Source organism: Eschscholzia californica, unplaced genomic scaffold (genome assembly GCF_041429995.1).
Source record: "Eschscholzia californica isolate CP2 unplaced genomic scaffold, dmEscCali1.0.p SCAF_5, whole genome shotgun sequence".
Classification (NCBI taxonomy): Eukaryota; Viridiplantae; Streptophyta; class Magnoliopsida; order Ranunculales; family Papaveraceae; genus Eschscholzia; species Eschscholzia californica.
In genome coordinates this window covers 27684878-27709579 of record NW_028238472.1, presented here as the reverse complement: position 1 = coordinate 27709579, position 24702 = coordinate 27684878, and the positions used below count along the sequence as shown (strand labels likewise).

General features: G+C 37.0%; 2 protein-coding genes across 10 annotated transcripts; both read right to left on the bottom strand.

The window, feature by feature from the left end:
* Positions 1 to 202: 202 nt before the first annotated feature.
* Positions 203 to 5987, bottom strand: ZCW7. 4 transcript variants are annotated; one of them, XR_015225237.1, is made up of 5 exons: positions 5275 to 5984; positions 5019 to 5163; positions 3253 to 4020; positions 590 to 1991; positions 203 to 492 (listed from the first exon to the last, which is right to left on the bottom strand). XR_015225237.1 is itself a non-coding variant. In XM_086640580.1 (5 exons), exons 1-4 carry the CDS (start codon positions 5804 to 5806, stop codon positions 615 to 617), a joined length of 1005 nt encoding a protein of 334 aa, XP_086496706.1. In that variant the 5' UTR covers positions 5807 to 5987; the 3' UTR covers positions 203 to 492; positions 590 to 614. The 4 variants fall into 4 exon arrangements, 1 of the variants encoding a protein (XP_086496706.1); XR_015225238.1 differs by having other exon boundaries at positions 590 to 778; positions 3861 to 4020; positions 5275 to 5982; XR_015225236.1 differs by having other exon boundaries at positions 590 to 1981; positions 3251 to 4020; positions 5275 to 5958.
* A 9309-nt stretch (positions 5988 to 15296) lies between these two features.
* NPGR1 (no pollen germination related 1) lies at positions 15297 to 21908 on the bottom strand. 6 transcript variants are annotated; one of them, XM_086644408.1, is made up of 7 exons: positions 21846 to 21908; positions 20251 to 20697; positions 19531 to 19776; positions 19180 to 19438; positions 16709 to 17922; positions 16480 to 16627; positions 15297 to 15829 (listed from the first exon to the last, which is right to left on the bottom strand). In XM_086644408.1, exons 3-7 carry the CDS (start codon positions 19720 to 19722, stop codon positions 15519 to 15521), a joined length of 2124 nt encoding a protein of 707 aa, XP_086500534.1. In that variant the 5' UTR covers positions 19723 to 19776; positions 20251 to 20697; positions 21846 to 21908; the 3' UTR covers positions 15297 to 15518. The 6 variants fall into 6 exon arrangements, with proteins under 6 accessions (XP_086500534.1, XP_086500536.1, XP_086500539.1 ...); XM_086644410.1 differs by lacking the exon at positions 21846 to 21908 and having other exon boundaries at positions 19881 to 20689; XM_086644413.1 differs by lacking the exon at positions 21846 to 21908 and having other exon boundaries at positions 20378 to 20669.
* Positions 21909 to 24702: the final 2794 nt, after the last annotated feature.

Sequence of the window (24702 nt, the reverse complement as noted above, 5' to 3'; positions counted from 1 at the left end):
AGAGATTCTCAAAATGAACCACCAAAAGATTAACTATGGAGTAAATTTCATTTCCCAGAACCCTTTAACTATTGAGCTCTTTATGAATAGAAACCCTAGTGAGCTTCAACAGTATAATCTGTTATATAAAATGGAAAAAAAACGAGATAAAAAGTTAAAAACATAAACCCACACAAAAAATTGGGTTCCTGAAAAAGTGATATTTGATGAAGTTCCATTCAGTACCATATAATCATGAATCTTGGGTTAAATGTAACTTGAATAACTCTAAATATTTGGGAGTAACTTTTCTTATATCAAATTCATGGGAAATGTGAAGGTACTGAAAATTAAAAATGTATGCTACATGTACAACAATATTCGGGCAGAACCCTTTCGGCAAGACTAAAGATAACATTCTGCAAGCAAGGTGTCTATCTTACCACATCATGTCTCAGCCTCTGCGCCATTGGCACCAATAGTTCCTTCCCAAATGCTCTCTTTGTCCTAATCCTGCAATTACCAAAACGATTTCACATTTACTTGAGTTGCTCATAATAATCACAAACTCCAGAATAAAGAGATCCACATTTATGGCAGGGAATTGAACCTTAAATCTCTTGGGATGTGGATCATCAGAGCCAAAACGAACACGTGAATGAATACTTGGGGCTTTCACTTCTATACTGTCCTACGGAAGCATCGACTCGACTTATTCTTTCTTGTATAGTATTTCTTGAGTTTCGAAAAAGATCATACTTCTCCCAACTTATCTCGTACTCGGCTCTAAGCCTTGATCCTTGCTATTCAATGGTTCAAAATGTCAATCAAATGAATATATATTACATGATTAGACAGAAAATTAAATACATGCAAACAACAAAACTACATGCTGCCAATAACTATGCAACATATCATCTCATGTTAGCCCAGAGTACACCCGAAAATCATTCACCTGAAAGAGTTCCCTAGTTATGACTGAGCATCAGATGTGATCTGATAAAGTTAGATTGCTAGGTCCATGAAAGCAAAAAAATTATTCCTAGGGGAGAAAAAAAATGATTCCTAGGGGAAATTAGTTCTTTTTAGTTCCAGCCTTCAACGTCAGACTAAATGATGAACAGTCTAATTCAAGAGCTAGGTATATGGAGGTAGTAGTAAGATAGGTTGAAGCACAGGTTATCAAAGGCTTCGCCTACAACTTCCGAGTGACCACAAAAAATACTTTCTCGATTAAGAATCATTACATGATAACAATTGGATGTCAGCTTTACATGTAAAGCATAGGTATTACAAGGATGGCATAAGCATATTATAAACTGATAGAAACAACATCTGAACATTCATAACAAACCCTTAAGGCCATGATAGTTTAACATTGAAGCCATGATAACTACCTTCACTTTATTTGATACCTAGCAATTACATAGACCAATATCCTTTGACCTACTAGAATATAAAGGAGTACACACTTAGCATTTGGACATTTTAAAACTACACTTTCACCATATGCTGATTTAATTCACTAATGTATGGTGCATAATTATACATATTTATCTATTATATAAAACGCAATGGTGTTTTTTGAGCCTGACCGTTGATTTATCTCCGGATATTCAGGTTCGTAAGATTATCTATATAATAAGAGAGGAGGGTATCTTTCCCCCTCCTCCCAATGGCTAAGATTTGCTCTCCCATGTCTGTCTCTAATGTTTGGGATTTATTCTATCAAAGTTTGACGGTTCGGATTTGATTAAATATCAACAAAGGGTTGAGATTATAAGAAAGAGCATCTTTTCAAAGATTCCGTTTTTCTTTCAGAAGACTTAAAGGCACCCATATTGTTGTTGTAGGCGCCCCATTTACATATGTACCCCTTAAAACTTTAGCCTTTGAGGAGCGCCTATAGTTGCAATTTGGGGCGCGTATAAATCACCTCACGTAACGGATTTGATAGAACTGTCTGGATTGGACCAGGTGCGGGTAGCCTGGCCCACTTTTTCTTTTTGAAACTTAGAATGAATATATTATTGAAATAAAATAGCTATGTACATATGCTATGGGGGCTAGAAGTGATATTTCACGATATCCAGGCCTCCCAATTAACTACTACATCCAAATATGAAACATTCTTAAATTTCTCTATTTTCCTAATCCAGGAGTAAATGACACCCTTGACATCTTCAATGTCTATCACTGAGTTTAGGTTCTTTTCCTTAAAGATCTTGCTATTCCTGTCCTGCCAAATACTCCATACAATCGCAGCTGGGACCAGCTGCCAAACCTCCTTTCTGTGCTTCCTCTTGGACAAACCATCCCACTGAGTTATCATATTATGTATGGTTTCAGGATGACACCAATGTGTTGCCATAAGCTTGGCAAAATAGTTCCAGATGGCTGCTGCCACCCTACAATGGAGGAATAGGTGATCAGCCGATTCTTCCTCTTCCTTGCATAAAATGCACCTATTAGGGATTTGCAAACCCCTTCTCTTCAAAGCATCCACCGTGGGAACTTTCTGAACTAGGATAGCCCACAAAAAGAATCCCACTCTTGGTGGCAAAGCCTTGATCCAAACTGATTTGGATACACAAGGCTCTAGGAGGATGCCATCTCTATCCAACCTTTTGTAACAGTTAGCAACTGTCAGAGGCTCACTCTCCTCATTGCGCCAAACTCGAGAATCCGGTTCATCCAAGAAATTTGCTTCTTGGATGATTTGCAATAGATGGACATATTGCTGCATCTCCCAATCATTCAGGTTCCTCCTAATTACAATATCCCAAGAGTCACTTTCAGTATTATACATCTCTGCCACAGTAGCCAAAGGCCTAACTGCCAACCTGAAGACATCAGGGAAGCTTAAGCTTAAGCTACTCGACCCTATCCAACTGTCCGTCCAAAATTTGATTTTCAGACCATCCCCCAGGACCCATCTAGTAATATTATGGTAGTCCTTTAGGTGAGCTGTGATGCCTTTCCAAACTCCGCAGCCAAAAGATATATTCTTGCATTTTCTAACCCAAAGGTCACTGCTCGTGCCATACTTACTAGAGATAACCCTTTGCCATAACTGGTTACTCTCCTGATCCATCCTCCATAGCCATTTAGTGAGGAGAGCTTTATTCATGTATTCCAAATTTTTCACCCCCATGCCTCCTTTGCTTCTGCTTGTACGAACCTGGTTCCATTTCACCCAGTGCATACTCTTGTCACCCATAGTTTTGTTCCATAGAAAAGAGCACATTTTACTATCAATATCCTTCAGCACACCTTTGGGTATAGAGAACAACATTTTGATGTGAAAAAAGAGGCATAGAGTAACAATATCGTGGATTCAGGTCGAACCTTTGTTGGTATTAATAACTCTTAAACTAATAAGTTTATAACTCTACTTATTCTTTGCTTAAAGAATATTTTCGCAACCAAAGAAACAACCTCGCCCACATGTTCCGTATTCTCATTTGGAATATTTAGATGTATGAACTTATTAATTTAAGATTATTTTCACATTGAAAACTTTTGTTTTGAATTTCAAAACAAAATCGATTTGTGTTAAACTAAAACCAATTTCTTCTTATATGGTGTCTTAATGTTCTAGGTTAATACGCACCTCACTTAACGCACTTGATACATATATACGCCCCATACGTTGAATCCCCTAAAATTAGGGGATCTGCCCCAAAATAGTCGTAGCTGTTGGGTTGGCCCCAACGGCTGTTATTAGCCCCAGTCCCATACGTTGGGCTTGCTCTAACAACCTTCCATTGAAGATGATCGCAAGCTAGTGTGGAGCCAATCCATATGGAGTAACTATAAGAACAAATAAATAAATAGATAAAAAAAGAGAACGTCGGAAAGAGGGTATAACCAAGCCTTACTTTTTGCATTGAGCGACCACACAATACTTTCATAGCATTGCAGAAATCATCATATTTTTCGAACTGAACCACAACTTTGCACTGGAGACCAGATCCAACACTCTTATCACCCTCTTCCACATTCTTATCTAGATCATTGTCAGCAGCAACATTAAGATTCCTATTTGTCATGAGCAAAAGTAAGATCATGAGAGACAAGAATTTGTCAGATTATACAGCTATACTTCATACTAGAATCTAAAGGTGACAAGCAGAACGTCTGATTTATTAAAATCAGAACAAAAAACATAAAAAGAACACGCTATATTCATTTATGCACTTCCAACCATAAATATGTACATTATAAAGTTCCCTGCCGTTATTTCGATATAGGTCTAGCAGCGAAGTCAAAGTAAAGTGGCAAAATTTACCGTAATTTTTGTGTACCACAAAAGTTCCCTGCCGTTTATTTGACATAGGTCTAGCAGCAAAGTTAAAGTAAAGTGGCAAAATTAACCGTAATTTTTGTATAATGCAAAAGTAGTATGGCATGATATTGTACTTTACTAACCATAAGAAAGCCAATCTACACATTCCTATTTTTTTTTACAAACTAAAAACCTAAACTGTTTTGATGTTCTTGGTGCAATCACTACAACACTCAAGCTACAAGGCAGTTCATCATAAAGCAAAAGCTAGTTTACTCCCAAAATAAAAGAGATCTTTTGTTGGACATGTTTAAAAAAATTGATTCTTTAAGTCGTGGTACATGAATTCACAATAAGCATCTATCTACTAGTAGCAGACTAGCAGTACCAACTCCATTTTCCAAGAGCAAACACATATAGCTATTAGACTTTTATTCTTCTAAGTACTTGAAGCCGACATACAATCCAGTAGGTAAATAATTAAGTCGCTTTTATTTGTGTTCAAGAAAGATTTGACTGACGAGCTACATGATGACATTGATAAGGGACAGTTATTACAGAATTACAAGAACATGATTCTACACGAATTCCAGAGCAATGTTTAAAAGTCTCGGTAATGTTATTACCCATAAGAACATTTGGAGATTGTCATACTAGTCTTGGGATTTCACTAATCAGGATTAGATACAACCTTATTCATTGACCAATTATAATGCAAAACAAATATGGAACAATAACACTTCTTTATAACCTTATCTTTCCAAATACAGAGAAAATGGTATGTGTAACCAACAAAGAAGGCTTTGAAGAAACTCTTGGTTCTGCAAACCATCTCGAAGGAACGCCTCTCAAAACAAGCGTATCGGGATGTTGTTTTCCAGTCCTTGAAGAAACCCCTGAAAATGATACAAAAAAAACAACCCAAATGCTCAAATTGATCAAACACACAATGAACTATATTGAGAAAACTGAAAAAGGTGCAAAGTTTATCAATTTCAAAGTCATACCACGACTATCAAATGCATAAAACTCTTCCCAAGATTTTTTCAAGCCTAGATAATCATCAGAAGGAGGAAGAACAGCACTTAATCTAAACTTAACTCCTGCTAAATTTAAATCAATTCCATCCAGTTGTTTTACAAAAGAATCTCTCCATTCAAAAAACTTTCTTTCTATAATCTTCCACTCCTCTTTTCCTTCATCATCTATCAAAACCTCTTTCTTCTTGTAGTTAGCAATAAACCCTAAATCTCGAATGTAAAGAGTACCAGATGCGACTGGATCCTCGCGCTTTCGTTTCTTGAGATCTTTGAAACTATGAATGTCGATATCTTCTTCAGGAACCACAATGGAAATGGAGAGAGAGTTTTTAAGGAAGTCAATGAGAGAACGTTTGAGTTGCCATTCATCGATGGGTTTTACTGAGAGATCAGATCGGTGAATTGTTAGTAGAAGCTTCACACGAGGTACAACTGAAAGTCCATTCTCTATTTCTAGGGTTTCTGTTGGCGCCAGTGATTTCAATTTTGAGGAGCTCATCTCTCTCTATCTCTGTCTCAATGTGACGCAGCTTATCTCTCCAGAACTAACGCAGCTTCCTCGGGTCGGGGTGGGACGGGGGACTGCTGGATTACTCTCTCATCCGATCAAGCCGGCCGGGCAAGTCCCCCACACATCTGTCATTCTAAAACAAATCCTAGTGTGAAGTCCCTCACACATCTTGAATTGGTCGGTGTTACGGGAAATAAAGAAATTTTTCGGGGCGCAAAGTTTTGAGTGGAAACAAAAAAATTTAGACTTTTTGTTTCTCCCAAACTTTCAAGCCTTCATACTTTTCAACTTCTTCTTCACTCTTCTTCTTCACTCTTCTTCCTTTCTCACATCCACCATCAATTCCGGCGACATCCACTACAAATTCCGACGACACCTGTATCATCTTTGGCAACACTTCTTCTTCTCACATCTTTTCATTTTTTTCTTTTTCTCCTCTCTCTTTCTTCTCTCTCTATCTCCGGCGGAGAGGAGGAGCCCCTTCACCGGAGCTCAGGTTTTTTAGACGAGATCTGCTCACGTCTAGTTTCAAACCAGACGAGATCCGGTGAAGGGGTTCCTCCCCTTCGTCGGAAATAGTGAGAGAAAAGAGACTAGTGAGAGAGAGAAGATAGAGAGTAGAGAGAGAATATGATTCTCCAACGAGTTTTGTCGATCGGCGACTATGCCGGCAATATTAAATAGAGGGTGTGTTTGGGACAACATTTTTAGGTTACCTTCGCTTTAAAATTGTAATCAACTGTGCGAAGGATGTAGCTTTGGAAAGCAATAACTTAGAGATATTTTTTCAGTTGGAAAGGCACGAAGAGCTAAGGAACAACTAGAGTTGGTGGATTCATAATTCTAGGCCAAATGAGACTTCTTCTCATGGAGGTAAAAGGTATTTTCTTACTTTTACCGATGATTATAGTAAGAAAACATGGGTCTCTTTTCTGAAGCAAAGTCTGAAATATTTAAGATGTTTAAAGATTTTAAGGCTCATGTAGAAAAACAAAGTGGTCGTAGTTTGAAATCGTTTCGTATAGACAGATGAGGAGAGTCCACTACTAACCAGTTTTCTCATTTTTGCAAAAGTCACATAATGAAGTACCAACTCACAGCTATTATACACCCTAATAGAATGGAGTTTTGAGAGGAGGAATAAAACTATTATTGAAATGACACGTAGCATGGTAAAAGGAAAAATCCTACCAAAAGTATTTTGGGTAGAAGTTGTGTCTTTTGTGGTGCATAATATGAATAAATCTCCAACAAAAAGTGTACTTAATATGACACCAGAAGAAGCATGGAGTACTCATAAACGAAGCGTTGTACTTCTTCGAGTATTCGGTTGTGTAGCATATGCACATATACTAACTGAGAAGAGAAACAAGTTTGCTGGCAAGAGTCAGAAATGTATCTTCATTGGTTATAGTGATAGAACTAAAGTCTATAAATTATTTAATTCAAAAACATTTGAAGTTATTGTTAGTTGGGATGTTGAGTTTAATGAAGATGAAGCTTAGAAAATCAGGCGAAAGAAGAGAAAAATCAGATGGGTATAAATCTGAATGAAGAAACAGTTGGTAGTACACAACATGAACTACAAAATGCAAATTCTCCATCCTCTACCACATAACTAGAACCATTATTAGATAATTCCAACAGTTCAAACAATGATGCAACAGTTCGTAATTCACCAAGGTGACGTATTCAACTAGCACGTTTACAAGTTTATGTCATAATTAATGATAATGATGTATCTAATGAGGAGCTTGTAAATTTTGTGTTATCTGCAGATTGTTGTCCTCTTACCTTTTCTTTTATTTCTTTTTCAGGATGATAAGGACAAGAAAATTTGAGATCATTAGAGCTTCATCGAATTAGCATATATTTACTAATATTTTGGTTTAATTGTAATCATTTCTTTTTAGTTTAGTTCTTACATGTCATCTTCCTTCATAAAACTTAGCGATGTCCAGGAAGTACCATGAGGTCTTTTCTATATATATTTAGGTTGGAAGCGATAAACTCCAAACTTGTATTAAGAGTTTGAAGTCAATGTAATGTGTTTTATTTGATAAATTGTGTTAGTTTTAGTTATCTCGTTTTGGTTTTTTGATTTTCAAATAGGGACAACAGTAACAACAACAAATATTGCAGGTGGATACCACAGAATTCAACCAATTTTTTTTCTATAATGAGTTATTTGTAACGGCTTTAACACAAAAGGCCATTACAAATAGCCAACATTTATAACGGCTTCCTAATGAAAACCCGATACAAATAGTATATTTGTAACGACCTACTATGTAGTAGCTGTTACGAATAGGCTTCCATATTTGGCACCAAACTTTCTCCCGCCACTTAAGCAAACTTTTTTGTAACGGCTTATGTCTAGTGGATCCGTTATAATTCATTTTTTTGTAACGGTTACTGTTCGTTACAAATGTATTTGCAACGGAGTTCTTTGTAACAGCTGAAAATTTTTATAACGGTTTGAAGCCGTTACAGAAGATCTTTGTAACAGCTTGTCGGCATTTGTAATGGTTTTGGTCGTTAGAAATGTGATGTATTTTTGTAGTGTGGATTGATTGTTAGTTTCTGATTTTTAGGAGTTTTCTTCGTGTTCAAATGAGCCTTGATCATCTATAAATATGTGTCTCTATTAGTGTTAATTGATCATCTTATTAAAAGTAATAAAAGAATATTTTTTTCAGTTGTACTTTTATTCTTTTGCTATTCAGTTTCTTCTGAAATTACGATCAAACTCAGGCAGGAAATGTTGAGAAGCAACCTGCCAAGAATTTCATAAGAAAGCTAGACTTCTTTCAACAAAAAAAGAGAAAATTGGACTCGCTGGGTAAAAAGGTGAGATAAAAAGGGGCTAAGCGGGTATTACACGCTGGTAAATCTTTCACTGGTGGAGGGCATATCTAACTAGTACGGGAATAAAAGTGGTGTAATGAGGATGATGGGAGTCAAAACTGATCAGTACAGGTATTTCCATCCTCTACAATATGTTTGTTTCTCTTTAGATCTACTAAGAGCATCTCCAATGCAAAACTCGATTTTTAATTTCGGTGTGCCACATAGGATTTTTGGAATTTTTTGTTAAAAATTCTCTCCAATGTGAAACTCAACTAAGATCTCAAAGATGACGTGTCGAGGGTGGACAAGAGATATCTCAAGAGGACACTATATTTCTTGAGTCTCCTCTTGAGATATCTCTAATTGTACGTCTAACTTATCAAAAGTTGAATTTGAACCAATAAAATTGAAGCCTTCATATATTTCCAAAATAACTAATTATTTTTTTACAAAAATAACCATACCACGTAAGTTAAAAAAACAAGTTTATGAGATGTTTGGTTGTAGGATGCCTACTAAATATGGATTTGGTATGATTGAAGATTCCTTGGTCTTTGACTACCAAAAATTCAAGGACTCTTGAATCCTAAGGATTCCCAAGTCCAAACATGGTATTTGACTATAATTCCACCCTGCCCCTAAGATTTGCTAAGATTGAAGATTATTAAGCCCTAATTTCAAACTCAAAATCCAACTAAATATCTTAAAAAAAAAAAATTTATTCATGATAACTGTGTTTTTTCATAACCTTTTTTTTAATGAATTTTTTTTTTTATCGAAAATCATTTTTTTCTAGATTTCTTTTTTGAAAATCGGTTTTATGGGAACCTTTTTTCTTTTGAAAACTCGTTTTTTATTTCGAAAACAATTTTTTTCCGAAAACATTTTTTCACCAATTGTATTTTTTTCCAATTTTTTTTTTTCAGAAATCTTTTTTCGAAGAAACCAATTTTTCAAAAACCGTTTTCCTTCTGCAAAAACACTTATGTTCAAAAAACATTTTTCGTGGGAAAAAAGCGGTTCTCGTGTAAAGAATACTTTTTATGAGGAAAACGGTTTTCGTGAAAAAAAATGGTTTTGGGAAAAGAAACAATTTTCAGAGGGAAAAAAGTTTTCGTAGAGAAAAAACGGTTTTCGTGAGGAAAAAGATTCTCGTGAAAAACAAATTTCGAGAAAAGCAAAGAAAGTTTTTCTAAAAAGTAATAATTTTAAAGATGTGTTTTAAAAAGGGTCCGTTGGTATATAGACCAAAATAATGTTCAAAAAGGGTTTAGGGTCCAATCTTGTCAAAAAATGGATTTTTAGACCTTTTGTTCTTGGGTCTAAAAACCCATACTATCTATACAACAATTCCATCCGTGTCCCAAACCATTTTCACGGGATTTTAAATTGTGGGGCCGGATCGAAAATTTCAACAGCTTAATTAACTGTGAATTCGGGATAAACTATAGGAAACAAAATTGAAACTTTCCCAAAACGAAACGTTTCCAAAAACCCTAACTTAAATCTTCGAAACGCCATTGCCAGAAACTAATCAAACGCTGAAGAGAAGGAAATCAAATTTGGGCATGATTTAAGGGATTTATTAGCAAAAAAACGGATAGAAACAAATCATAATTTCTCTCTCCTCTAAACAGATTTGGAAATTAAATTTATTTTCTCTCTCTAAACTTTCAGATTTGAAAAGAGTATATTTTCCGAGATTAATTTAGCGTCATTTGGGGGTTAATATACAAAACGTATATATCACTTTTCTCTCACTTAATTTTTAGATTTGGAAATGGTATATTTTTCTGGGAACATTACAACAACATCTATTTTTGTTTTTACTCATACATAAATACACATCGAATACAAATTATGAAACAAATACGTAAATTAAGTGTTATTTATGACGAGGAAACCAACATTTGTCATGTATACAACGTAATTTATCAACTGTATGTGTGTCATGTTCAATAAATTACACATAATTTCTTTTACATTACACATCGTTTACATTCTGTTACAAAATATCGTTTGCACTATATTGTCGAAGAGCATGTGTAGTCTTGAGCAGGACAAACAACATTAATACTATATTGTCGAAGAGCATATCCAAATGTTTTTGCACCACCAGGAAACAAATGACCAACTTCAGTAGGAAATTCCATAAGTAACAGCAAAACTACAAAAAGAAAACATATACATTTGTCAACAAAACATATAATTTACTAGAAACGACATGTATAATGGAATAAATTATGCATACTGTTTGTTAAACTTCATAATGTGTTAGGAGACAAACATAACTTTAGTTTGAATCACAAGGTCACTGTTATGTGAAAAAATATGTATAATGTGCAATAAATTACATATAATTTTTGGAACATTTATTGTACTATAAACGACAACTGTTATGGGAAAAAGTACGCGTAATGTTGAATAAATTATATATAATTTATTTAGATTTATAAGATGTTTTTGATATTATTTATAAAGTATGTATAATTTGTAACAAAATACATATATTTACATTCTGTTATAAAAACATCGTACAGAAGATGTTTGCGTTATGTATGTTTTATGTTTAGTAAACATCATGTAATGTCGTGTAAATTATATATCGTTTACATTCTGTTACAACCAAATCGTACTAGATCTTCTCTGGATCAAAAATGATATGTACCTTATTGTAAACGGTCCGTAATTTATTTTAAATTATATATCATTTGCATTCAGTTATAACAAATCGTACGAGATCTTCTCTGCATAAAAAATTGTACGGAAACCTAGATGAAGATTAGAAAAAATGATCTAAAAATCAAAATCTGTAACCTAAAACTACTAAAAAGTAACAAAATACATAGAGACAAACACTTCTTAATCGAATAAAATGAATTGTAAAGACGGATTTAACATTAACATCATAAAATCGGTTATGAATCTGAGAGAGAGAAAATACTGAATAATGATGAAGATTTGATTAGATGATACAGAGAGAAATTTGATTATAATGAAATTCATGAACAAAGTTAAAGATGAAGATGAAAAACATTAAACAAAAAAGAAGAAATCAAAACCTTTAACATTACCTGAAAAGCAATATTAAATCTAATTTAGAATCTGTTTCAATGGAACGAAAAATGACTTTTGTAATGTGTTTTACCTGATAAATGATGAAGAAGATGATTTCAACTGCTTTAATGAAGAAGAAACAAGATTTCTGAAATTAATGGATGATTATCAAACGATTCTGATTTAGAGAGAGAGAAAATAAGCAGGTTTCGGTTACTGAAGATGATGAAGATCACGGTTACTTAGTTTAAAAACGTGATTGGAGAGAGAAAGGTGGGAGATAAAAATGGAAAAAGATATTTAGGGATTTTGAATATAAATCTGTTTTATATATAAGGAAGGTTAGTTTTGGTATTAAGATTTATTGTATTCTAGGGATTTGTGTTGGGAAATTTTAAAAGGCCCCCCCGTTTTTGTTAAAAGGCCTCCCCGCTAAAAGCGCCTCTCATTATAACCCATTTGGTTATAGGGCCCCCTCTACAAAAGAGCACCTCCTTCATCAATATTTGACCTAACGGCAAAGTTAACGCCGTTAGGTCAAACTTAACCCAAGACCGGTGATGTGGACCACGCCACATCATCATCTTCTCCGGCAGGGTCGCCGGCCGGCCAAACTTCCGGCCGGCGACCTTCAAATTTTTTTTTTTTTTTTTTTTTCTTTCTCTCCTCTCTCTCTCTCTAAGAACTCCGGCGAAGGAACCCTTCGCCGGAGTTCGTCTGTTCTCACGAACAGAGGACTGTTCGTGAGAACAGCTCTGTTCTCACGAACAGAGGACTGTTCGTGAGAACAGATCTGTTCTCACGAACAGAGGTCTGTTCTCACGAACAGAGGTCTGTTCGTGAGAACAGATCTGTTCTCACGAACAGACGAACTCCGGCGAAGGGTTCCTTCGCCGGAGTTCTTAGAGAGAGAGAGAGAGAGAGGAGAGAAAGAAAAAAAAAAAAAAAAAATTTTGGTTTGAAGGTCGCCGGCCGGAAATTTGGCCGGCCGGCGACCTTGCCGGAGAAGGTGATGATGTGGCGTGGTCAAATGATGTGGGTGAAATACACCCTTAAAGGGGGTTTTTTTCACCCATTCAAAGAGGGGGCCCTTTAACCAAGCCAAGTCAAACGTGTTTTACCAAGTCAACGAAACCATGGGGAGGCCTTTTAACAAAAACGGGGAGGCCTTTTAAAATCTCCCATTTGTGTTTTCTCTCGAGATGGATACAAATGGACTAGATATCCATTTACTTTAATATTTTGGTTTTGAAACCCTTTATAGGATTAGAGAGGACTAAATTTCTTATTAGGGCCCGTTTTTTGGACTATAAACCCAAAAATTCTTTTAAAAATAATTTAAGTAATTATGAATCCTTAGAGTCTTACTAGTTACCAACAAACCAAAACAAAAAAAAATCATCTGGACTCATGATTCTTTTATCCAAACACCATTCGAATTTTACTTTTGAAATGTACAAGAATTGAGGATCTTTAGGAATTAGAATCTGACACAAGACAAATAGAGATTTTTCTGAGTTTTGCATTGGAGATGTTGTGAGTTATCCAAATATAGGTAAAGGTAACTGATTAGTATCCAGCTCTCGGAGAATTTCTTTAGGGAATTTAGAAAAGGTAAAAATTGAAAGAATACCCATCTGTTGGTTTCTTCTGTGTAGTTTGTTAGTCAATCAGTTGTCATAAATCACAGTTCTACTCTAAACCCTAAAAGGAATAAAGAAGATGAAAGGGTTTCAAAAAGACTCGCGAGAGAAATTGATTTCAGATCAAATGATGGTTAGCAGGAATCACACAGGTCGTTGGTTGGACGAAATAAAGTGGTGTATCACTCAATTTCACGGTAATTCAATACTAGGCAGACTGGGAGGCCTAGTTTTTTGCGGGTTCATACATCATATATGGTCTGAGCGAAATAACCGAGTGTTTCGAGGGAAGGTCAGGCCAGTCCAAGAATTATTCAGGTGGGTCGTTAGTGAAATCAAAATTAAAGTGCTGACATGGAAACGGAAACCCAATAGGCTGGATGGGTCTCAACAAATTCTGGATCGGTGGAATCTGTCTATCCCACTTCAGGTAAAGGTAGCCAAAACGTGTAAATGGTCTGGCCCTTTGATAAATAAGGTCCTAATTAATACTGATGGGGCCTATGATGCTGATTCAGGGGGTTTTGGAGTAATCTTAAGAGACCACTGGGGAGATACAATTGTAGCTGCAACGTCCAAAACGCCGAGAAAGTCGGTGTTGTTTCATGAAATGCAAGGGATCAAACTAGGTCTACAGTTAGCAACTACTTTGGGTCAGACGAGGATGAGGATTGCCACTGAATCCTAACTAGCAGTCTCTATATTGACAACGGAGGGTAAGAATCCACCATGGCAGATGGTCAGAATAATTCGTGAAATTCGGGAGTTAATGTCGCAATTGGAAGAATGTTCTATTTCTCATGTCTATCGCGAAATAAACCAGGCAGCTGATTTTCTATCAAAGATGAAACCAATATCAGGCTACAGAGAAATGAGATTGAACACATTACCAGCTGAGTTAGAGAAGATTGTGCAGGATGATAAAAGGGGAGTCATTAGAGTGCGACATGCTTAACTTCTCGATTGTTAGAGTTTTCTATTCTAGTTTCTTAGTTCCGACAATTATTTATTTGTTTTTTATTTGATTAAGTATTCTTTGTTCGGGTCGGGCCCTTAACCCTTTGACAAATTCAAATAAAAAAATAAGTCCCCAATCCAGTCTCTTCTTCTTATTCTTGAAGTAAATTATACACAAGACATTAAGATCAGGGTTAAAAGATGTAAGATGGTTTGTGGTGGGAGATGATGATACAGTATTTATAGGTGAAAATCTAATTAGGGGTTTAGACAGAAAGAGAGGATAAAGCTTCTTCGGTTGCTCTGTCATTGTTGATTAGATAATTACAAGATAATGAAGCTATATCTTTTAGATCTTGAAATATTTGGGACTTCGCTTGATCGTCGGATTTCTTATTCTCGATCCGTTTAATATTATTTAAGTATCTCATTCAACCCACTAGAGCACAACGCAGATGCAGCTTATGGCAATGCTCAACTGATATGAATCCATTATATATTACCAATAAGCAAAACAGGTCGCCACCTTAGCACTGTGTGGTTTGAAACAAGTTCACACATTCAACCAGTGAACCAGACAGGACACAGCACGAGACAATGATACTCTTGCTGTACCAATGGACTATGATATACTGAAGTCCACTATAATAGTAGTTTTAACGCGACAGAACCAGTTAGTTCACATGCCTATCGTGTTACATGCCATATTGTCAGGACTCACTATGCTTCTCTATCTATTGAATTCTGAAAAAAAGTGGAGTCCATCTATACAAGCTCCCAGAGTTCACATTGTCATGATTTTAAGTCAGACGTCTTTTATACAATCTTGGTTTGTCTTCAACTTTTTCCGATGTCTTTGTGTTACATCGATACTCCAGTCATCAAAATTTACACTTTTATTTAGCTACCTTGATGATGCTGAAAAGGTAAAATATTATGGGGAAAGTAAGCAATATAGTACTATTGAAGTATAACTCAAAATCGAATCGGCTACTTCTCTCTATTATGTTAATTCATATCCTTCATAATATTAAATTAATTTTTGTACACTCCATCTCATTCACAACAGAAACTTACATATTTCAACAATGGTTGCTTTAGAAGGATTACCACTAGTAAGAAAGTGAGAAATAGATATTTGGCGTGGAAGTACATTATCCTAAAAGAAGAGTGTTACAAAGTAATAATTAAGATCACACAAATTTCTGAACTGGAACATATTGTTTGAGCTCATGTGCTGCTTGGAAAAAATCTGCAGCTTGATGTAACGAACCTTCCATCTTCGATATATAACCGAGAATCAACCATGCCTCATGGTTAGTTGGTTCTAATTGCAAAGCGTTCATCAAGAAGCTTCTTGCTATCGGAATTGATCTTTTCCCAAGTTTCCTCAACACTGATGCTGTTGAAACCATGCTTCGAACATAGTCTGGTTCGATAGAGAGTGAGACAGAATAAGCTACAAGTGCTTCCTTGTACATAGACTGAGCTTCGAATAGCATTCCTGTAGGGTAACAAAGAAGAAAAGGAATACATGGGATAAGATCTTCAGCATATTAAAACTTTCATTGTGATTGATTAGACATGTTTATTGAGTTTTTACTTGTAGAGCAAGTTAGAATTCCAATACAACTTCATGATCATTATCAATGTTCTTGAACATGTAAGCAAAGATGATCAACAACTGGATAATTGACCTATTTTTTCCCTGAAAAGCTATAAGGTAACTTACTAAATTTTAAGAAGACGGAGGAGGGTATGAAAGAGTGTATTTGTTCTATATGCATCATAGAAAATATCCTTTTTCATGGTAAACAGTTCAAAATGTGCAGCTAGTCAAACTAGTGTAGCGAGAGGACCTTATACCACTAGCATACCACATAGTGAACATGATAGCATACCACTTACCAGAGTGATCTGCTTTTGCGGTAATGATGAAAACCACGTCATATCCTTCATCTACATGGAACATGTCATTTGGAAAGAAGCTATTCCATTCTTTAAAGGGTCATCGCCACAAGCTAAGGAGCTTACATGGGAACGGGATAATGACATGGCAGACATGCTACCCTCATCTTTTCACCCCATAGGTATGTGCATAGAAAATTAAGATGCGTAAAGAACTAAAAGAAAAAAAAAAAAAAATATCGGTACCTGTAGTGTGCCAACTTTTTGGGGAGTAATAATTAATAGATTTGGATTTATTAGCGCAAATTTCAGCACTAGGCCACGATTCATGAGTTGTGTAAATATTTGCCAAGTCCTGCCATGCATCCATTTCTAAATCCTCATTATCTACTACCTGTATATAATTTCATGAAAACCGTCTTCAGTATCCAATCAAGACAAAATATTAATCTAGAAAGCAGGCAAAACTGCAAACCTCGGACTCAGGATTTTTAACTTGAAGTTCTCTTTGTGCTTGAATCAAAGCAAGCAAGCTTCTGTAGGTCTCTATTGCGTTTCGGGGCTGTTCCTGGGCAATTTGAATAACAGCTTTTAACTTGAGAAGTTCTAACCGATGTCTTCTTTCAGACTCATCCAAAGCTATATCTACAATCGTTTCTGCATCTTCAAACCGTTGTTGTGCCGATATTACCCCGGCTAGTAATTTCCACCCTTTTAATGAGCTTCCACCCGTAATGTCTGAATATAGTGTCGCGTTTTCCAGAGCAGAATTTAGGTTGTTTTGAACAGCATACTCTAAACCGAGGCTAAATATTGTTTCTGGATCTTCGCTCTCAATAATGGCAGCCTCACAAAGGGATTTCAAAGACTCGTTTTGAAGTAAAAATCTTCGGGAATCTGATACAGAAACTCTGGCAGCAACTCCATAGCAAACACCAAGCAACTGATGAGCTCTCCATCGAAGATGTTTATGTCTATTTTTTGTTACTTCGATTGCTTTTCGAGCGAAATCTGTGCCCAGATTGGTGTGTTGTGGAAACCGAGAACATAACTTAGTTCCCAACAGAAGTGAATGAAGATGGATTTCATGTTTCGATTCAGATGGACCTACAGCTTTTTTTAGAAGGTTCAAAGCAACTTCATCCTGGCCAGCAGCACTATAACATAGAGAGAGAAAGTACCACCTTTCAGCTCGATTATAAATACCCGGAAGAACTTGTTCAAAATGATTGGCCAAAAATTCAAACTCCCCTGATATAGAAAGTGCATAAGTGAGATGATCCATGATTTCAGGATCCCAACTTATTTCACGAGATGCTACTTTAGCCATGAGAATAAACAATAGCAAGAGAGCTTCCTCAATGTTATTCTTAGGAGTAGTCGAGCCCCATATTTGCAACTGAGGAGGAAGGCTTGCTTCAACTCCACCATGCAGTAAAATTGCAGCCAAGTCTTTTTGGATGCCGGCTAACTTTTGGGGATGCAGATTCCACGGTTTGGTTAGAACCCGGCGATACGCGATTATGGCTTCATCAAGAAAACCAGCTTGGTTCCAAAGTCTTGGAAGCAATTCTAGAGCCTTGTGAAATACTTCTTGCAATTTGCAGTCTTCAACAATTCCTTCTGGCAATCCATTTGGAAGTGCAGATTCGACTGTGTCCAGAATAATTGTACATTCTTTTGCAGCATCTGCAAGATTCAGAAAGATAACAGGATCAATATCATCAAAAGGTTTCAGCCTAGATAACTAAGCAAAAGCCTCAGATAATCTATAGATGAAGTGTATTAAGGTTTGATCAAGTCGACATGGTTCAGAATTTCGGACATGAATTCTTAATCAAATTAACTGATCTTTGCGTAGCATGACATTGCAGGAGGGTGTCGGATACACAAAGAAAAGAAGAAGGCGGGGATACGGTATACTATATTTTGTTGTCTTAGTAGTTAGGTCCTCTATTTTATTCCCAATTTCACTTTTGGATCAACTAATGATACATCATATACAAATGACGACAGTAAACTAAAGTGGTATTTCATAGTCCTAATAAGATAGTGTCCAGTTTTACCCAGATGTACATCTCTACCCACTCAAGTGACTGCAAGTACCTGAGTATCTAATAAGAATTTTTGTATGACGCAACAAAATACTAAAAGTAAAGGAGTATGACTATTATATAGCTGGACTTAGATCCTCGTTGTCTGAATTCTTCACTAAGGTTCATTGTAAAAAAAGTAACTCATAGATGTGAATAGCAAAAGCATGGGAGTATTAAAAAAGTTATTAGAGCAATATGAAAATCAATCTAGACTCCACTCCCACATTAGAAATATACCTAAAATCAGGTACCAATAAAGGACACTGTATTTAACCTTGCATTAAAACAACTCATCGAGCCTCCAAACCCGATTCACAAACCGACCCTAATCAAGTAACACTACCCCACATTAGTCATTTACATGCAGATTATCCCACTCACCAAGCCTTATTTTATTCAACGACATTATTGGCCTTTAATCATGCATTCATAAATAAAGCTCAACTTATAGGCTGGCGGCTGCCACTTCAGTGACTTATAAGCTACCCTTTTCATGACTATAGACTGCCCCTTCAATGAGTGAACCCCAGATATGGGGCAGGCTCTGATATTCAATCTCAATCGCCCAAAACCTCAATGTACTTTATGTCGTAATTACTAACACAATACAACTTTTCACCTCTACACAGTCAGTACCTTAGCTGGTACCGTCTTCTGTATATCGACAACAGATACAATGTAACACCTAAACAAACAGAGTTAGTTAAGAATAAATGGAGCTTTGACTTACTATATTGTTGATATAGTTTGGTTATCTGACGGCAATTTGCTATGTGACCTTAAAGCTCTTCGAGCATGATTAAGAACCATACATGATCACATTACTTGTACGAAGAAACAAGAAGTGTACCTTTGACGCAGCCAAGAGCTTCCAGTGACTTCGCTTTAAGCAATATTGCTTCAAGCAGCAAGCTTACTGAGTGCATAGACATTACACGAACGTGCGAGTTCTCAGTTTTGCTACGACTTTTTCGTTGACGTGTTCGTCCAATAATAGCCTGAGTCATTTGTGGAGTTATACATCGAATGTTTATCCCTTGAAACACCTGAAGTGCAGCATCAAAGTTTCCTCTTTGAAATTCTAGCCTCCCCAACAAAGATCTTGCCTCCTATTATAACCCAAACAAATAAAATCAAAACTAAAAATCGAAAGCAATAGCAAAAGTAGAAAGAGTTAGTTATGTAAGAAAAAGTGATTCACCTCATAATTTAAGGAAAGAGCTTCCTTCAAAGTGGATTCAACATCATCAACTTGGCTTTCTTCAAACTTTGTTTCCCAATCTCCGGTCCTCGACGAGAGACCACTAGCCGAAAAATCTCTAGTTGCTAGGGATTCCGGCGACTGAGGAACCTCTTCAAACTTATATTGTTCACCAGAGCAAGTACACAACATATTGTCAAAATCTTAAGAAATCCAGCTTCTTGGCCCCTTCAGTAAATACTCCTACTACAAAATGAAATCAACCACAATGTTTCAGAACCAAAGTCATACTAGTAGTAAAGCATCAACAAGTAACTACATTACATTGTTAGAACAAACAAATAATCTACCTTAGTAACCCTAGAAGTTCTGATGAGTTTGAAACAAAACCCAGAAAATCCAACCAAAACCCCCAAAACAAGTGGTATATAACAAGTAATAGAGAAGAAGAAGAAGAAGAATACCCATTTCTTAACAAACATACCTCTAGAAAATCAGAACTGTATTAAACTATAAACTGAAAGTAAGTTATTTGTGAAGATCTGAATAGTTGCAGGAACCCAATTAACGATTTAGTTTGGAAAATCGGTTCAAACTAAAGAAAGGACTAGTTAGAAAACAACTTATGCTATAGAGGGGAAATAAAAGACAAATGTTGGTAAAAGCTGAGAAAATAGAAAAAGGGGCGAGACAAACAAGAAATCAGAGCTTGAAACTTACAGCAAACCAAATCCAAGAAAGGTCTATTTTCTCTGAAAGATTCTTCAATCTCTTTCTAATTTTGTGATTTTTTCAGGTCTGATCTTGTCATTGTGATAAAACACAAGAAAGGGTAAAAGAATATGACCTTGGTTTTAACTTTTTTTTTTTTTTTTTTTGAAGGGAGAGATCTGATTTTGATTTGATTGGTTTACTGAGCAGAAGTCGTAAAGTGGTGAAGATAATTGAGTTGAATGAACAGCTAGGACTTCCTGCACGATAAGTTTGTTTAAATTAATCAATCAAGTTTCAATCTTTCTCCATTTTATTATTATGATATATTTGAACTATTCCAGGGAAGTAATAATAGACGACGCAGTTTCTAGCTAGGAAAGAGAAACCGTCGCTTATTTGAATGAGAAATAAATGTGTAATTCTTTGGGAATGTTGGTTGGTGAAAGGGTGCTTCTAAAGGCACCGAGCCAAAAGGCTGTTAGCATCCAACTCTATTAGCACTAGGCCCAACTGTTCGTTTCTCTGTTAGCACCGTCCAACTATGTAGGCACCGGTCAAAGTGGAGTTAACCCTAACCCCTCCATCCATTTCTCACAAAATCTGAAAATTAGAAATTCCAAACTTTCTCTCTCTAAGCTTTCTCACAAAATCTCACTGTCCATTTTTAATGTTTTTCTTATTTTCTTCTTCCCTTCCCCATCTTTCCTTTCCACCACCGTCAACTTCATTGACACCTCCCACACGAATTCCGGCTGTCATTTGTCTCTCTTCTTTCCCTCTCTTTTTACTCTCTTCTATGTTCCTCCCTTTAATTAGAAGATTGTTTTGTTTGACTCATCTTAGTGATCCATTCGGGCTGATTTTTAGTCCCTTGAGTCAGAAATAATATAGGTTTGGTTGATTTTATAGTTAGTGAGTTGTGGGATGTAATTGCTGCAGAAAAATGCAAAAGTTGTTACGATTGATGGGTATGAAGATCCTCCAGTCATTGATGAGAATGCTTTGAAAAAAGCAGTTCCTAATCATTAATCAACCAATTGTTGTTGCTATTGAAGGTGGTGGTTGAGTTTTCCAACTATACCAATCTATTCGGCTCTCTCTCTAGCTAAACATATAACAACACACAAGCAATATTGGTAATTTAAACCTAAATCTGTAAGTGTATGTTATCTTAGTACTGATTACCTACGGAGAAGAAAGGCTACGAATTTCTTTAGTAAACACTTTTCCAGGGTATATTCACAGGAAAATGTATTTGGGAACTAAACATAAAAGATTGGCTAAACCTAAAAGTGATAGGTATGCTTTCAGATTAGGAGATAAGTTGATGGAATCTGTACAAAAGAATGGTCGGCGGTAGGTATCGGTGCCGTTGCTGGAGAATGTTTACTCTTTTCTAGGGTTTTGTTTTGGAAGAAAAATTAATTGGGATTCCTTTTGTTTTGGAAGAAGAAGCAAACAAAGGTGAACGTCACCCGCATTAAAAACTGGTGCTTATAGAGAACTCGGGTCAATGACCATTGACCCGAGTCAATAACAATTCCGGATGCTAACAACCGTTTAGCCAGGTGCCTTTAGAAGCACCCTTGGTGAAATTATACAAGTACACACCACAAGGATACAACTTACTATAACTTTTATTTTCATTTTCCAAAAAGATATTTTCATTTTTCAACAAAAAAAAAAAAAGATATTTGTAAAAGCACCACAAATTTGATTGTTATATGTGTTCATAAATCATAGGTACCATTTCTACCTTATATACAACCCTTTCACGTGTGAAACTTGTGGCGGTTGCTCACACATTTGAACCACAACTAAATTTGACATATTCAACATGGGACACTACCAAATTTGACATATTCAACATGGTTAATGAATTCTTTGACTCCGATTGTGTCCCTTTTCTTGCTAATCATACTCACATCTGTTTCTTCCCCAAAACCAAAGTGCCTCAAACTCCTTCTGACTTTAGGCCTATTAGACTGCTCAATACTACTGATGTCGAAAATTGGTTCCCGGTTAAATCAGCATGAAAAATGGAGTTGATGCATGACAGCCTCTGCTATGATGGTATATTCTGTTTGGAGAGGAGAGATTCCTCTGTCAGCTCTGCTTCTCTGCTCTGCTCTGCGCCTCTTCTCTGCTTCTCTGCTCTGCTCCTTTGCTCCAGTTCCTCGCTCCTAGCTCCTTGCTCCTGTTCGTCTGTTCCCGAGGGGGGGAAACCTGCAAAGGGTTCGAAAACCGCTCTGACGCTCAAGACAGTCAGGGTGCTCTTTGTAGTAAAAGAATGAATATTGATCGATCCTTTTGGGGGCGAGTTGTGAGAACTCTGAGTATATCTTTTATGGGGTGAAGAGATTGTGTCCTGTGAAGGACGAAGTGGGGGGCCTTTTATAGGCGAAGTTAAACCGACTGTGATTAGTGGCGGTGGTGAGCCGGTGGTCGTCAAACCGTAAGGGAAGTTACCTCTTTTGCGTAAGGGAAGTTACCTCTTTTGCGTATCTTGGGTTTCTCTTCGAGTCTATCACGGATCTTTGATAAGCGAAAGTTCCTAAGTTCAAGGATACCTCGTATATATCTTGCCGGAGTGATAGACTTTAAAGGAGAAGTTTCCTCTTCTAGATACGTGGAGTCCAATTGGGCTTAAACACTTCAAGATGTGAGGCCGACTGAGATCTTTCTAGAAAGTCCGGGATTAAGTCATTAGGTCGTGCAGCGCTGATATCTCCCCAGTTCTGGGCGTAAGATATGGGCCGAACCTGTGGAGACCCCCTTATTCCTTTTAAGATCCCAAGGCTGATCTATCCATGCCAAGGGCGTTTAGTGCAGAGCTAATTTCTTCCGGCCGACCTCCCAGTTAGGGGAACGTATGGTGGATCGTCAGGTGTTTAGCTGTCCTGGTGCCTTAAGCTGAGTCGTTCCAAGAGACTTCAAGTCTGATTGACTCTTCAGACGGTAGTCAACGTCTGGACATTTTATGCATCATCATGAGTCCCGCCACTCCTTAGTTGAAAGTAAAGAGACTAAAGAGTAGAAGTAACTCGTGTATTTTTACTTTATTTGAAGGCCTGAAGTCGAGAGTATTACCTATCCCAGAGCTGTATCGAGAAACTCTTTGGGTCTTACCTTGACCAGGGTTAGTTAGTGGAACTCATTATTGTGGTGATGCTTTAGAGCTGATTGGTATCTGCTAAATGGAGATATTTTTCGTCCAAGTGGTGTTTCGGCCAGAGTCATCCCAGCTGTGCTTTTGTCTCGACATGTGGTTTGCTTTCCCAAGACACGTTTCGTCTTCTGCGTAAGTAATCAATTTCTTTCCCATGCGTGATTTGGTGACATCATAGATTTGATCCTCTGGTTACGCGTTTTCAGCGTTGATCTTCTGGGTTGCTGTGTACAACAGCTATGGTGGACGCGTGGTCCTTTCTGAGTGGGGGATGAGTGCTCTTTTAATCGGTGATTGAGGAGAAGCTAGGGTTTCTCTATGCCAACTGATGATCGCCACGCGTCCTTATCTTATTGGCCTGGTGTACGTTAGCTTGAATCCTCAAGCTGGGTATATTTAAGCCTCCGGATTTGCTCATATCTTCATCTCTTTTTTCTTCGTTTAGTATGTTCTTCTTTTCTTGAGTTGTGATCTTCGTCTTTTCTGTTTCTTTAAAGAAAATGTCAACTTCCTCTCCTGCTGCTGATTTCGCCGGCCAGCACCGCTTCTCAAGTCAAATGACTCAAGGGGATCTTGACGTTCTTCAAAATGATCATGCGATTCCAGCCACTTTAGAGCTTCTTCTTCCCTCGTCCGATGACAAAATCTACCTTACTGATGATCGTCGTGTCGGTGTGTACGAGGTCTTTTTTAGTCTGGGGTTAGTGGTTCCTTTCCCTCCTTTTCTTGTTGACCTGTTGAACCATTATGGACTGCAACTCTTCCAGATGAGTCCCAACGCCGTCATGACTACCATGGCGTTTTACTTCCTCTGTATTCATCATGGTGAGAAAGCGAGTCTGTATGCTTTTGATAAGATTTTTTCCGTTAAGTCCAGCGACCGGTGCTGGCATTATTTTTCTTATCGAGTTGGTCCATTTTTCTCTGCCCCGAACATCCCGAAGGTTTACAAAGATAGATTCTTTTTTGTTCGTCCCTCCCTTGCAACTGAGGACTATGGTTTTCGTTCATCTGGTTCCGCCCATGCTCGTCCAACAATTGTTCCTGATGAAGGAGACGTAATATGTCTTGCGATTGTAACCGCTTTGACCAGGGAGAAATAGGGTTTTATTCCTGAAGGTGTTGCTGATCTATAGGATCTTTATCAGCAAAAGAAGCTCCCCTCTATCCCAAGTGAGTTCTGGCCATAGATTTTTCTTCCTTCCTTTTCGATATTTCTTATGCGTTTGACTTTCTTGTTTTCCTTTTTTCTTTTTAAGCTTTCCTGATAAGACGGAGCAGGGCTGACG

What these genes read in the sequence shown, in the direction of transcription:
- ZCW7 (XM_086640580.1), bottom strand. Translation starts at nt 5,806, where the DNA reads ATGAGCTCCTCAAAATTGAAATCACTGGCGCCAACAGAAACCCTAGAA. An exon ending in TTATGCATTTGATAGTCGTG is followed by an intron (nt 5,164 to 5,274) that starts GTATGACTTTGA and finishes TATCATTTTCAG; the next exon opens with GGGTTTCTTCAAGGACTGGA. An exon ending in GTGGTCGCTCAATGCAAAAA is followed by an intron (nt 783 to 3,860) that starts GTAAGGCTTGGT and finishes ACCATTGAATAG; the next exon opens with CAAGGATCAAGGCTTAGAGC.
- NPGR1 (XM_086644408.1), bottom strand. Translation starts at nt 19,722, where the DNA reads ATGTTGTGTACTTGCTCTGGTGAACAATATAAGTTTGAAGAGGTTCCT. An exon ending in AGCTCTTGGCTGCGTCAAAG is followed by an intron (nt 17,923 to 19,179) that starts GTACACTTCTTG and finishes TGAATCTTGCAG; the next exon opens with ATGCTGCAAAAGAATGTACA. An exon ending in TTAAAAATCCTGAGTCCGAG is followed by an intron (nt 16,628 to 16,708) that starts GTTTGCAGTTTT and finishes AATTATATACAG; the next exon opens with GTAGTAGATAATGAGGATTT.